The sequence below is a fragment of the Salarias fasciatus genome, chromosome 3, assembly GCF_902148845.1.
Source record: "Salarias fasciatus chromosome 3, fSalaFa1.1, whole genome shotgun sequence".
In the NCBI taxonomy this organism is placed as follows: Eukaryota; Metazoa; Chordata; class Actinopteri; order Blenniiformes; family Blenniidae; genus Salarias; species Salarias fasciatus.
Genome location: NC_043747.1, coordinates 9,508,502 through 9,522,949, shown reverse-complemented (window position 1 = coordinate 9,522,949; position 14,448 = coordinate 9,508,502). Strand labels below are relative to the sequence as shown.

General features: G+C 48.1%; 1 protein-coding gene across 1 annotated transcript; it reads right to left on the bottom strand.

Annotated features, from left to right (window-relative positions):
- Positions 1 to 847: 847 nt before the first annotated feature.
- Positions 848 to 13,906, bottom strand: tbc1d19 (TBC1 domain family, member 19). The gene is made up of 21 exons (XM_030085059.1): positions 13,736 to 13,906; positions 13,537 to 13,609; positions 13,403 to 13,448; positions 11,926 to 12,001; positions 11,745 to 11,819; positions 10,787 to 10,850; positions 9,892 to 9,938; positions 9,699 to 9,809; positions 9,534 to 9,606; positions 9,098 to 9,136; positions 8,000 to 8,112; positions 6,850 to 6,924; positions 6,685 to 6,747; positions 5,768 to 5,852; positions 5,639 to 5,683; positions 5,524 to 5,556; positions 5,338 to 5,447; positions 5,168 to 5,259; positions 4,536 to 4,651; positions 4,223 to 4,293; positions 848 to 2,457 (listed from the first exon to the last, which is right to left on the bottom strand). The coding sequence occupies exons 1-21, from the start codon at positions 13,829 to 13,831 to the stop codon at positions 2,383 to 2,385; spliced, it is 1,578 nt and encodes a 525-aa protein (XP_029940919.1). The 5' UTR covers positions 13,832 to 13,906; the 3' UTR covers positions 848 to 2,382.
- Between the last annotated feature and the right edge of the window lie 542 nt (positions 13,907 to 14,448).

Here is a 14,448-nt window from a genome sequence, read left to right as displayed (position 1 = left end):
ACTGTAGCATAAGTGGAGACGGTCATAATCACACCCAGCAGCAATTCAGATTTACCAGGGAAGAACATGCCAACTAAATAGACAATGGTAAGATATGAAACCAAAGTTATGCGGCACGATCGTATAAAGTTGGTATATTTAAAAAAAAATAGTTATTAAACAGATTAAATTTGAAATTTGATTTAAATTAGTCACAACACAACACCCTGTTTGTAAATACACTTTGCTTTTATCCAAACTGACAGAATTTAAAGGATTCCAGGTCGGTAAACATTCTGTCAATACAACACAAATCACAGTACCTGACCGAATAAATACCTATAGAAGCTGAATGGATGGATATTTGTAATATTGCTGCCTATCACAGATCAGATCAGTGATGGACAGCCTTTGTGTTGATGGACAAAAGACACCTTGCCATGCAATATGAGCCACCAGCCACTAGGAGGGACTACAGTGAAGAGTGGAGCACACAGTGGGGAGTAGTTGTCTCAAATGAGGAGCATGACTGATAAAAGAGTCAGCCGTGGGAGTCCTAGTAAACAGGTGGCAGATGTAGCGCAAACCGGGGAAGGGGGGGGGAAAGAGGCGAAAGAGAGGAGCAGCAGAATTCGATACGAGCCCGCAGAGGGGGCGGCGGGGAGGAGAGCGGCCAACATCCAGGGAGGAATACAGCAGATGCTACAAGTCGGAGGAGAGGGTGAAGGAGGGGGGTGGGGGGGTCAGAGAAGCACCTCAACGCCGCTTCCTGTCACTCGCGTTACGCCTTGTTCAAATATTTATCCCACCGCATGTGAAAATTCAAATAACTGCAGGGAAGCAATTCAGATCAACTTCACTTTATTTAAAAAAAAAATAATAATTAAATTAAACCTGCACATGGAACTGACCTGCAAATAACATTAACAACACATGAGGTATTAAAAAATAAATAAACAAAATGACACAGTAAAACAAACAGTCATGAGATGAACTATACCCCAAAATGTGACCTGGCTGCCGTGAAAAGAAAAGCAGGTTCAACGAGATAATTAAGTTTAACCTACTTTTCATGTTTGAACTGCTTTAGAGTCTGCGCATAGCAGAAATACTCACGTTTTCCCGGTTGTCACACACAAGATGACATGTGAAAACTTTGGGGACAACTGCCAGGGATGGTGGAAAAACACGGCGGCGTCTCAAGTTTCCAGAAAGTTAGAAAACAAACGTACAAGTTCAAAGTAACAGCGAGCCTCGATTTAAAATACCGAGCATTCATACTGCACTCACCATTTCCTCATTTTATGCGATTTAAAATACTGTAACACTATTTATGTCCTAATCGCCGTCATTTCATTTTCTTACATTATTAATGATGCAAATACAGTCATGTTTGGAACAGAAAATTAACCGTTTTGTCGAGAATCACCTCTGAAAACCCACAGGCCTCGTTTGACACCCCTACTGTATTTCGTCACCTTCCTAAAACCGTGTCGGTTTTTCAAGTTTTATAACTAAAACAGCCGTAAGTCCCCCTCTTGACAGACTGTTACACCATCGGGGTGAAACGGCGCGATCGGGAGGTTGATTATTTTTAGCCCATCGGTTTCGGGAGACGTCGATATGCAGAAACGACCCAGTTTTCATACCTAAGTCAACACTTGGCAGCAGCCAGGTTACATATTAAATGGAGGTTGAACCAGCATCGTTTTACAGTACATGAAGAAAAACATTCGATAAAGTGAAAAACAGGTGAACCTTGGCACTTGAAGGTGCTGGATGTCCCTTTAAGAGTGCGCCAATACTCAATACCTTGATGATAAACACATCAAACTATGTCTGGATGCAGCAGCTTCTAATTGTAACGGCGCGCGGTTTGCGTCTTTTCTCCCGTTTCTTTCGGCGAGCCTCTAATCTCCCCGGCAGGATTATCTAATGGCGTTATAACAAGCCGGAGCCGCGCCGCAGAAAGACATCACATGAGCTAATTAACACTTCATTAGCCGAAGCTGGGAGACTCCGCCGTTGTTCTCCCTCGCACGCCGCCACGATTGCTCGCCGGCTCCTAATGAGCTTCGGCTGCGAGCGCGTATCGGCTTCCCCGCAGAGCGTACGGCTCGAGGAGGCCGGCTGAGCCTCACGGGCTCGGATATTCTCGAATAACATGATATAGATAGTCGGTATTCACGGTGCGGACATGCTCAAGACGGGTTTGGCTTCTTCTTTTCTTTTTATTTGCTTCGACCAGTGCGAGAAGATGCAAGTGCAGGTCTCCCCTCCGCAGCCCGTGTACTTGGCTCCTCCAGGGGTGGATTAGTTATGTAAGCGTGGTCATGGCATCATACCCCGAGCGGCGCTTTTCTGGCGTCGGGTCCCTCCTCCGGACCGTGGTCTCGGCGTTCCTCAGATGGCCGTGGCGAAGAGGAAGATCTGGATGAGTGGCATGACCTTCAGGGTGGACAGGTCGGCGAGGACGGCCTGCAGTGTGTGCGTGTGTGTGTGTTTGTGAAACAAAAACAAAAAGCACAAATAAGATCTGTGATTGCATCTCAGAGAGCGGCGGCGGACTGGGAGGTCCCGAACCCGTCCAGATGCCTCTTTAAAGTCCGCCCCAGGCTGGGATTTGAGCCAGGAACACACCTGGAGGCCTGAAAGCTATTAGCTCTACTCTGTTTTCTTTCCTGTTTAGTACTCAGGTTTTGGCTTTTCTTCGAAACGACGGGTTCCAGGAGTGTGGTTAACATCTGCATGAACTAAAACCTTCTGAGAAGCTGAAATATGACCCGAGGTCGGCCGGAAATACGGATATTAGAAAGAGCTTTGCAAACAGTCGGTGGAGATCCGTCTTTCTTTCTTATTTTTAAATTTAAGATGGAATCTTACGTCAGAAATATGGCGCTCTAAAAAAGCAAAAAGGTTTATTTTGGCTTTTATTTTTTATCCATTGCCTTTTTCTGTCCCTATTTTTGGTATTATTAAAATTAGAAAAAAATACTTTGCAATATAAAGTTGTTTTTTCCCCCCCACACACTTTTCTTGTTTTGACGCTACAGCTTTGGAGGCCCAAACTCTCCTCACACAGATCTTCAGTTCATAGTGAAGGAAGTCACTGTTTACTGGGTTTTTTAAAATATTTTTCCTTTAAACTGAATTAAAAAAAAACATGAAAATTAACTTGTTTGCCATTTGTGCACAGAGAATTAAAGTTAATAATCACAACTTATTCAATTGATCAAATTGAATAAAATAAACTCAAACCTCTGACCAAGATTTAGTTCTTAAGATTAATTAAACCTGTTTCTTAAAATAACGCAATCCGATAAAGAAGACCGACTTCCTCTGAGGTACGGACTGAAATAAAGATTCCCAGACTCTGTGATGGACTGACGCTCCGTAACTGGATCGTCTCATTTGACCCCGGCCAAATGTACGTGTGAGATTTGGCGTTTTCGCAGGGAAAGCAACCTTACCTTCGCCCACCGAGCCCCCTGGGGGGCTATAAACCCCCCCCACCCCCCTCACCATGAGACACATTTCAAGATTTAAAAAAAGCGACACGCATAATGATGATGCAGGATCCTCAGGAAGCGACAATTCATGCTTCAGAGAGCTACCCCCCCCCCCCCCCCCCCCCCCCCCCCCCGTCTTTCTGGGACGGCTGGTGGAAGGGGGGGGATTAAATTTAGGGGCCCTATCCTGTTTGGAGGGAGGCGGTTTAATATTTCAACGCCAGGTCCGAGCGTCTAAATATAAGAGAAGGAGCAGCGTGTTATGATATGTCCCCTCCGCCGGGGCAGGTGGTAAATGAGCAAGCATCTTGAGAGCATGTCGCCCCACGCGTCACAGCGGAGTTTAACCTCCTTCACCCTCTGGGAGGGACGGGTAGAGGGGGGGTTGTAACAGGAAAAGGGTGAGATGACTCGCTGTGGAGTCGACTTCCGATTCCTGACATATATCAGAATGAAAACAGTAAATCGAGAAACAAACGTCGACGACGCAACAGAAGCAGAGTCGACCGGACTGAACAAACCGTCATCTTTAAGGCGGCGGCGGTCTTGGCGCGGAGGGGACGGCGGGGCCGCGAGGGAGAGAGCGAGGGCTTCTTAAGTGTCGGGTTTTTGGAGACATTCAAAAGACCGGGTTACTGGCGCTGGCCGGCCGTCAGCGGCTATTTACAGTCTTCCTGGAGCAGGAGGGGGGCGGAGGGGGGGCGACCGGAGGAGTCACGCTTTCTCACACCCACCTCGGCCGAGGCCAGCGACGTCACTTCCATCAGGTTCTCGGCGCGGAAGGCAAACACGGCGGCGGCGAGGACTGCAGGAGGAGGAGGAGGAAGAACAGGAGGAGGAGGAGGAGGAGGAGGAGGGTCAAGACAGATTCTTCAGAATGACCTCATGCTCCAGAAGTCAATATTCACCTGCACCTCTGTTCGAAAAGCTTAAACTTTTACATATTTCATCTATTAAACCATGTATATGTACGCATAAATTAATTAATAAACAAAAATTTGAATTTTCAGTCATTATCATTCAAGTTTTATAATAACCTTGTCCTACCTGCAACCACCTCCAGCGAATCATATCCCAGGATCCGATCCCACAGCAGGAGCAGCTGGTCAGTGGAGAGGTAGCCGGAAAAGGCTCGCACCATCCACTTGAAGGCGATACGCAAGCTGAGAGCAACGCAGGAGGAATCAGCACAGAACTGCAGTCTTTACTCGTATAAAAACTACAAGCTGATGATTTTCATGTTTTACATGAATTTTATGAGATACTGTTTCTCTATGACACTTTTTTCCCCTCAGTCTTTTGGTCTCGACATTCCTGTGTTTGCACCGTTTCGCCACCAGATGGCAGCAGCTGGCAGGAATACAGGCTGCAGTGAGGCTGCATTATGCAAGACTAACATCAGGCGGTGTGAAGGCGCATGATGGACAGTATGAGAGTGAACGATATAAATAACAGTGGAAGAGACGGAGAGAACGACCCAGATAGGAACGAACACAGACGCTGCTTCAAAACTGTTGAAAAACGAGAATATGAGTGATTTCTGGAGACTGTTGAGGCTGTGTTGAGACGCAGATGTGATCATAAAAGACAGAAACTTTAACTTTACCTAAAAAATAAAGAAAAAGTAAATGTACAGCTGCATAAAGGAGAATTGGAGTTGATGTTTTCCAGCTACTCACGGCTGAGCGCCGTTCTGCCGCAGGTGGTAGAAGAGCTGCGGCAGGTGGGCCTGGAGCAGGCGCTCGAACTGCAGGCACAGGGACACGATGCCCTGCAGGGGGGCACAGGGACGGGCGCGTGAAGCACGGAACGAATGAATATTCAGAGGATTCGGGGAGCCGGAACTCACCGAGGGGGACGAGGAGATGGAGTGCAGCCGGAAGAAGTAGCGGATGTACATTTCCCTGAAGACGCTGTACAGCTTGGACGGCTCGTTGTACAGGAAGCACAGAGGCGCCACTGCGGGGCGGACACACGGTTTGATCCAGGCCGTCCTCGGCTCGTCGAGGTGGACGGGAAGAGCTCAGATACTCACCGTACATTGAAAAGCCGTGGAAAGGAATCACGCCTGAAAGACGGTCAAAGTCAATCACAAGGAAAAACAACAGCATTTATTTTAGGAGTTCAGATCAAGAGTGACTCCAGGTTACCGTTGGGAGGATAAACGACTTCGCATTCCTGGTCCCCCGCTTTCCCTGTGAGACCGAGGAGGTCATGGGAGTCAAAAGCCACTCCTGGTGTGACGATGTGAAGTGTGTGTGAAGGACGAGTGGCCTCACCCTGGATGTAGGATCTGGGCGGAGTGGCGCTGTTGTACTTGAAGTGTTCCAGCACGACGGTGTCGCGGGAGAAACACAGCATCACCTGAGAGACACGGCAGAGGGACACGTGCGCCTTTAGAGTATCCTCACACGAAGGTCGGGCTGCGTCACCGGCGCCACGGCGGCCTGCGATGGCCCCCCGTGTCCTGAGAACCCCCATTAGCGCCGCGCACGTGGAGACGGGGTATTGAGACGTGTAACCGAGCCTGGAGTGGCTGCTGATGGCGCAGAGACGGCCGTGTGAGTGGGAGCTCGTTCTATTTCAATCCCATCTCGGGGTCTTCTTCGGGAACGAATTTCATTTCCACAGAACACTTTAGGTGAACGGCATGATGGGAAATCAGCAGAGCAGGGAACAGAAAAAATAAGAGAGAAGCAAATGGGGACCATACATAATAAACATGTCTCCTCGTTCACATTTAAGAGTCTTCAACAGGCACAAAGGGTCCGGCGGGTTATCATCGGAGAGAGGAACAGACGAGCTGAATCAACCTCACTGCACCTTGAAAGGGTCTAAAAGCATCTTACTGCCGTCTTCTTTGCTCTCCGAGATTACTTTTCACGAAAGAGATGTATTCATTCACATTCAGAAACACTCAACTGATAATGACGCTGAAAATAACACGTCAAACGGAGGAGGCTCGCTGTTCAAAGCTGGATGTTTTAAACCAGTTTAATCTCCACTGGGCCAGACCAGTCCCGTTAAAAAACCCAAGTAATCCGCAAATACCAGCAGCTCCAGTCCAAATCCTGAAATACATTTCGACTGAGGGAGCAAAACAGAGTTTTAAGTTTACGATACAAAATGAAACTACTGAATAAATTCAACAAAATTAAGGAGAAAATGGTCCAACCCAGCGAGAGCGTCAACCCACCTGGTAGAGAAAGTCTTCAAACACAAAGTAGTAATCGTCGTTACTGGCGGTGAGCTTCACATCCTGTCCAGAGGAGAAATTTGGGGAATCCAGTTAAAAAAATGAGACGGAATTTTGCAGTGAGACGACGCTAGTATGATGTCTGACGGCTGAAGACAGACTCACTTTATAGATGAGGTTGTCCACCAGCAGGTCGTGTTGGATGACTCCGGCTTTCAGCTGCTCATAATGCATGACGTCCTGAAAACAGCCGCGAAGGCGGAACACAAACTGAAATTTAGGAGCTGCTACGAGCAACAAGTCGTGACTTTGAAGTTTTAAGTATAAGCGCGAATGTTTACAAAGCTTTTGATAGTTCGAGTGTGCAATCTGAAGGAGCGACGCTGTTTCTTGACGGCAGAGGAAATATCAACCCTCGTGGCCTGAAAGGAGCCAGCTGGAAGGAGGCGCGCCGCCTTTCCGCCCTCATGGTTAGCCTCAGATGCGTGTCCGGTTTTGAGACAGCTTATTGTAAATGAACCGAAGAAGAGAAGAAAGCGGGGTGGGGGGGGGGGGCAATAAAAGTGTCTGCTGCGTGCGGAGCGCCTTGAGGGACGACATCTCTGTCCAAAGAGAGCTGAGGTAAAGTTACAACGTCCTGCTGAAGTCTTTCACAGTATGGGAGCAGAGAGGTCATCCTAATCATTCTCTAGAAAAAAAAAAAACTGATCGCAGCCTCCGTCTGACTGGTTCATGCGTGCGCCGACACCGCCGACACTCTCCAGACGGCTCCACGGAACCCCTCAAAACAAGTCAATCTTCCAATCACAAAGCACTGTTTTACGGACTTGGCCTCGGCTGCAGGTTCTGGACGGCGCCGTTTACACAGGCGAGAGCCACACAGGCGTTTGTTATAACTGTGCAACTGATTATCTCAACATTTGTGTCGTCTACCTTCACACACATAAACACCCGGGGGGGGGGGGGGGGGGGGGGGGGGGCAGGGCTGGAGCCAAGACGCAAGGAGAACGGGATTTTTACAATAAATAGGCATGAGGAGCAGAAGAAGGAATACCCTGACGCCGCCGCCATCGGATGTCCAGTTCAGGGTCCCCGTGGTGACCTGTGACCTCCACAAACAGTGTTTTATCGACTTGGCCCGGACTCGGGGCTCTGGACTCGGGCCGTTTGGCGTTTGATTATCTTGAGCGAAGAGCGTCGAAAACACACAACCGCTGGGTTTTTACAGGAGCCGCTTCATTAGGCTGTAGTAAACATGGAGGGTTTGGGAACGACTGCAGCTGTGTGTGTGTGTGTGTGCGTGTGCGCGCTGTACCTGGGGCTGGTTGGTGGAGTTGAGGATCAGGCCCCACAGCTCGGCCCGGAGCCCGGTGGGGCAGCCCTGCCGGCTGTACTGCTGCGCCGCGGCGCTGTCCTGCTCCGCGACCACTGAGCAAGGCGGGGGGAGACACGCAGGTCAGGCGTCGGACCGTCGACGGTCAGAACGCCGTCTGAGAGGCGTTCAAGGACAGTCCGCTTTGGAAGCACTCAATGGTGAGTGCACAGGAAGAACATGCAAACCCTCATGCAGATTCCCTAAAAGCTTCAGCGAATTTCACGGTAAAAGCTGCACATGAGGCGCAAATCCATCAAACCACAAGTCGTTTTTAATCTTTTCTTTATGTTCGTTGAAACTAATTTTATTTTGAAAACAACATTTGGGAAAACTCAAGCGGGGAATCGAAGACGAGAGAAATAATCAGACGAAGTCTCTGGAGAAATCAAGCATATTTAGTCAGGCAGTGCTAAAACGCTAACCGTGATTAGAAATAATCACTGAAAAATGTCAACACAGACTTTTCTAATATTGAGATCATCACAGAACTTCAACTAAAAAACAAATAAAAGCCAGTCATGCTGATGCAGAGGCGCCTCCGTAAATCTGTCATGACGGTAGCAGAAAAACACCCAGGCTCTGCCTCGAGCTTCTGGCCCATCATAACATAAACTAACAACGCCGCGCGCCTCCTAAATTCAAGATCTGAAGGCGCTGGAGGCCTGCAGCGGCGAGGCCGCAGGGCCGTATACAGGAAATACAGCCTCCTGTCCAACGGCGTCTGATTGGTGCCCGTAATAAAGCTGGTGTGTATGGAGGAGGGAGCAGAGGAGCGTTCAGCAACACAACGCCAGCAAGGACGTTTCTGATTGCCTTCTATACGAGAACCGCACTTTGAGGGTTTATTTATTCTTTCAGGTTTTAGAAATGAGTCAAAGGCAGACTGAGTAAAGTGACTTTATCCTGAAGGATTTCAGTAAACGCACTCAGCTGCTTTTAAAGCATATTCACACCATTTGTGGAATAAACACAGGACTTAACACTGAGTAAACGTTACGCTGTTATAGATTTACATGAATCGAGGAAGCGAGCACAAACCTTTCTTCCCGACCTGAATGTACTCGTTTTCAAACAAATCTGCAGAGACGGAGAGAGAAGAAGAAGAAGAAGAAGAAGAGGAGGAGGAAGAGAACAGATTCATCAGCGGCTGCAGCTCCGGGCTCCGTTCCTCAAGCTAACGTTATCTGTTTGATTTACAAACACAAGCGATGGTGGGTACGGTTCTATTTAAAGCCCGAACGCCAAACTGTGGGCTCCGCCGGCGTGCGGACTTTACACAGATATTGCTTGAAAAGTCCCAGAGCAGCCGTGTGGCACCGGGGCTGATAATGAGGCCCGCCGTGCTTTATGGATCATTAAACTCCTCTGGTTGGAGGGTAAACACATTAATTATCGCTCAGAGTGTGTTTAGACGGATTCTGAAGTTTCACAATTAAGGTTGGAAAAAAAAAAAAAAAAAAAAGCAGCGAGCGACCTGGATGGATGTGCGCGTTGTCGTCGATTCCCAGCTGCCCGTTGGTCAGGTTGAGCTCGGAGTAGGCCTGCCTCTGAGACGCGCACACACACACACACACACACACAAACTGGGTCAGCTTAAGAGGGAACGCTGCAGGAATCGGGCGGCGACGGAGACGCCTACCAGCTGCGGGACGTCCCGGACGTTGAGGGGAACCTGGATGAGGCCCCAGTGGCTCCGCACGCCGACGTCCTCGCTGCTGTCGTGGTTCGGGTTCCTCAGGCTGATCAACACCTGGAGACAGAAAATTTATTAACAGTTATCCATACTTGTCAAATTAACCTCGAGGAGCAAGATGGAAATAAATGAGTCTCACCTCCAGGAAGTCCTTGGGGGCGTAAACAGGCCTGAACCGAGTCAAATCTGCAGTAAAAAGACACATTGAAAAGCTTTACCCAACAACACCGGCCAGCAGCGCCTCCAAATACCCAACCCCGACCCTGTGTGTAAATCTGGGATTTCAGAGGAGGTCATAATGGCTGACTAATGGAGACGACGCCGAAGCGCCCAGCCGTGAAGCCGCCTTTAATCAGCGGCGGCTTTAAGACGTGTGTGCACAGTCACAGCTGGCAGCGTCGGCCCGGCTGCAGGCGTCCGCCGTCTGCCCGATGTTTCAGGGGGGTGAGGGCGCTCCGCGGTCTCGGGGGGGTGGGGGGGGGGGGGCTCCTTATCGAGGAGTCTGGACAGCTTCTCGGCTTGCCGTCCCCGACTGTTTACAGCCGCGGGACGGCACATCCTAAATGTTATTACAGCACCGGCGGGACGCGCAGATTAGCGCGCGTGTCGGAAAACGGGCCGGCGTGGAGAGAACGCAGCGTTTTCTCCGAGATCCAAGGCTTAAGCACATGTGTCTTCTGATCCTTAAAACAAACTATTTTTTAACTGCAGATAAATTCAATGTATACTTCAGATTGGGAACAACGATAAAACTCTGCATCGGAGCAGCTCCGGTCAATAACATCGACGTTCCCAATGAGATCTACACCTCCGCGGCCTCGTGTAAACAAAGGAAACCAGAATCGGCGAGCGGAAACTACATCATATATTATTTACAACCTCCCCACGAAAGCCTTTTCTTGGCCCAACGGAAGCGGCGGATCTGGTTGGGAGACGCGCTAAGCCGATCCGGAATACGCCGGCACATCAACACTAATCTGTCATAAAAGGCGGCGGAGCCCGGGGGCCTGGGGCCCTGGGTAACGTCCGGAGACCTGGTTCATCCGTGCCCATCTCGTTCCATTTGTTGGCGAGCTCCTTCTGCTCCGCCGCGGGCCTCTGTGGAGCAGAGAGGATTTCAGCAGGCAGATGCCGCACGGCCAGAGGAGAGACGTACATCCAGGCTCTCAGGATTATGCATGCAGACAAACAAAGCTACAGTGGGAATGCTCAGTCAGGGGTGGGGTGGAGGCAGCCCGCTGCCAGGCTGCCTTAAAGTTAGGAGTTCAGAGGTCACATGGAGGCCAATTTCAGCTTGACTGGAACAGATAAATTTAAACTTTAAAGCTTTTCTATGATGTGATACACAGTCAACTCTAAATGTTTCCCAAATCTCAACATTCGGTGGCAAAAAATTACTGCAAATTCAACATTAAGTCAATATTAATGATGCAGAATACAGTGAATATCTATAATTTTTGCATTTTACAGCCTTTTGCCTGCATGCCTTAAACTCCCCCTGACAGCATGACTTTGAAGCTAACGCTAGCTCACCAGCTTTCATGGCAGCATCGTCAATATCTCAGCTCAGGTCTCAGTGTTGCTTTGTGTCTGATACTCTTAACAAAGGCCTGTTGAAAATTAAGCTCTTTCCTTATTAATTTTACATTTTGCTTACTGGTCCGTGGGCCAGAGTGCAGCCTTTTGGGTGCCAGTTGTGGCCCACAGGCCTCATGTTTGTCACCTTTGACATACAGCATCTTTAAATTGCAATTACACTTTATATTCTAACATCAGTCACAGATGACCCTGTCTCCTAAAGGCCCTCAAAAACTGTGATTCAACAGTCGATTTACATGACTTCTTGTAATTTGACACCTTCCTCACTGGTTCACATACGACACTCGCCTACAGTGGAATAAATATACGTAAAGTCTATTCACGAGGAGTGATTTAAGATTCGTCCTAATTCTGAAACGCTGGCCGTGATTGTTTAGCAGATATTCCAGATACCATTCGAGCCAGAGGCACGCCGAGCTCCGTGCTCATGCTGTTCAGGCTTTTAAGGACACGCTTCTCCCAGCTGGCCTGTGGAGGGAAGACAGACACACGCAGAGCGTCACGTTACGCGTCCGGGCAGGTGAGGAAGACGAGGAGACGGGGAGTGACGGGGACGAGCGGTGACAGGCCGGACCTGTGCCTTGCGCATGTAGGCCAGCGGCTCCTTGAGGTGCTCCGGGGGGGCGGCGGGGTGGCTCGGGGGCAGCTGGCTGGAATCGGGAGAGGAGAGAGTTCGGTGGATCAACGTCACAGACCCTCGATAATAGAGGCACAAACGTGTAAACAAAAGGTGAAGTCGAAAACAAAAGGAGGTCTGTGGATGGTCACCATTAGATAAGGATGAGTCAGTCCCCCCCCCCCCCCCCCCCCCCCCCCCCCACTGTGCTCAGCGGCATATTGAATGACTCAAGGTCTCAGTGGGTTAAACAATGCTCAACTAATCTAAACACCCAGAAGAGAACATAGTGGCCACAAAAAGGTATTAGTCACCGTTTGAAGTCATTCTGCGAAGCAGGGCGGCTGCAGCGAGCTTTCAAAGCTGCTTAACAATCAACTTTACTGCAGCTTAGAGTCAAACGCAAAGGGAAACCAACAGCTGTGTTTCAAGACTCCAAGAGGTTGGAGAGAGATAAAAGCCTAAATAATTCTGCTGAAAAATACAGTTAAACACATCTTTTTTCACTGTTTGCATGTATTTAGCTCAGGAGGAAGACTTCATTTGACAAAATTTGAAGTCACCAAACAAACAATGGACAAAGGGACACAGAATAGCCAGAAAGAGTGTGAAAAATATGACAAACAATATAAAAGAATAGCAAAGAAATACAAAAAAATAACAAAACTGCATGCAAAATTATCACAAAGCAGTTCCCAAAAACACACAGACGTGCATAATTACTGAGAGAGGACTCAATTCGCAACAAAGAGACACAAAACTACAAGAAATATGAGCAAAAGGAAGCACAAACCACAAAGTAGCACCAGCAACACTCATGACAACAAAGAATCAATAATCAGTAAACATGGGATGTGACTGAAAAATGTCCGTTGAGACACAAAACCACAGAAAAAAACAAAAGACAAAAGCAACTACTATTAGAGCATGCCAATCAAAAGTGATTGCAAAGTCTAGTCAATGGACACCACAAAGAAATGCAAAATCATCCCAAAACACTTCTTATTTCAAGAAAAGTACACAAAAGGGGGAGAAACAAAAAAATAAAACAGATTTTTTTAAAAAAATAAAGAATATTTTTATTTTTAAAAAAATATTTTTTAAAAAATAAAAAGGTAGCATTATGGAACAATTCCAAAAATTAACACAAAATCACCATAATTATGAATAAGAAACCAGCTAAAAACAATTAAAATTTGATTAAAAAAATCAGGAAAACAAGAGTGATGTGCCATTATATGAGTTGAAAAGATGTCTCTAGTGAGTGAGAGTGTGTGTGTGTGTGTGTGTGTGTGTGTGTGTGTGTGTGTGGCTGTAGAGGAGATGTATGTATGTAAAGTGTGTTATCTTAAGTGTGTGTGGTGGGGCTTTAAATTCCCTCTGATGCCCACCCAGTGTTTTTATAAACCGTCTCTTCAGAGTGAATGTCACTTACATGTGCAGCTCTCTGTACACCGCATTCTGCAGCTTTCTCTCCCAGCCTGAAACACATCGCACCGAGCCAATGAGCACTCGGGAAGCCTCGGTTTCTAACTCCTCTATTATGACACGACGTTAACGTGACCGTACCTGACGCTTTCAGGAAACTGCGGACATCCTCTTTAAGAGACTCCAGCTTAATGTCCGGCTGATGTAAACACTCCTGCAAACAGACGGGATGTTTAGCAGTGTCGGGCCGAGCCGAGCGGAGCCGAGCCCAGCCGAGCGGAGCCGAGCCGAGCCGAGCGGAGCGTCGTTAGCCGCATGCTAACTGCTAGCTGCTACTCACTTTGGCTTGCCTCTCGATCTGGGAGTGTAAATGAGTCCCTCTGAGGCGCTGCACGATCTGAGAGATGCTCGCGGAAAGCTCGGTCCCTCCGTCCATCCCCGCTGTCGCGCTTTATTCCGTCTATTATTCGGTTTGATTTGTTATCGCTACGGGATCCGCATCCAGACTAGAGCCAGTCGCCCCCCTGCAGACCCCGGGAAACACGAGCGACACTTTAGTTCCGGGAACGGAATACGAGCAAAACAAAAGTTCTGACCACAAAAAAAGCATAAATCCACCAAATATCAGCATTTTCTGCATTCAGTTCACCCATCCTATTTTTCACGACACATATTTTTCAGCCACACTGGAGCGCTCAGGTGAGCTGATTGGGGTCAAAGGTCACGCTCACTGACCCACTGCTGCAAGCACCATTCAGACCCAAGGAAATTCACAATGCTTTATGGGGAAATAAAAGAAATCCATTAAAAGAACATGATTAAGAGTAGCATAAAAATTAAAATAAATAAAGTAAAGACTTTATAATGATGGATGGAATGAATTTAATCCAGAGTGTTAGCAAACAAGTGTGTTGTGATTTAAAAGAAGAGCGTCAGCAGTCCTCAGGTGTTCAGGAGCGAAAAGCTGCTTCACCTTGTTGTCTCCTGACTCTGGGAACACTGAGTAAACCTCATCTGCGTGTTATGATCCTGAGGTGTTTTCAGGCCAGAGAG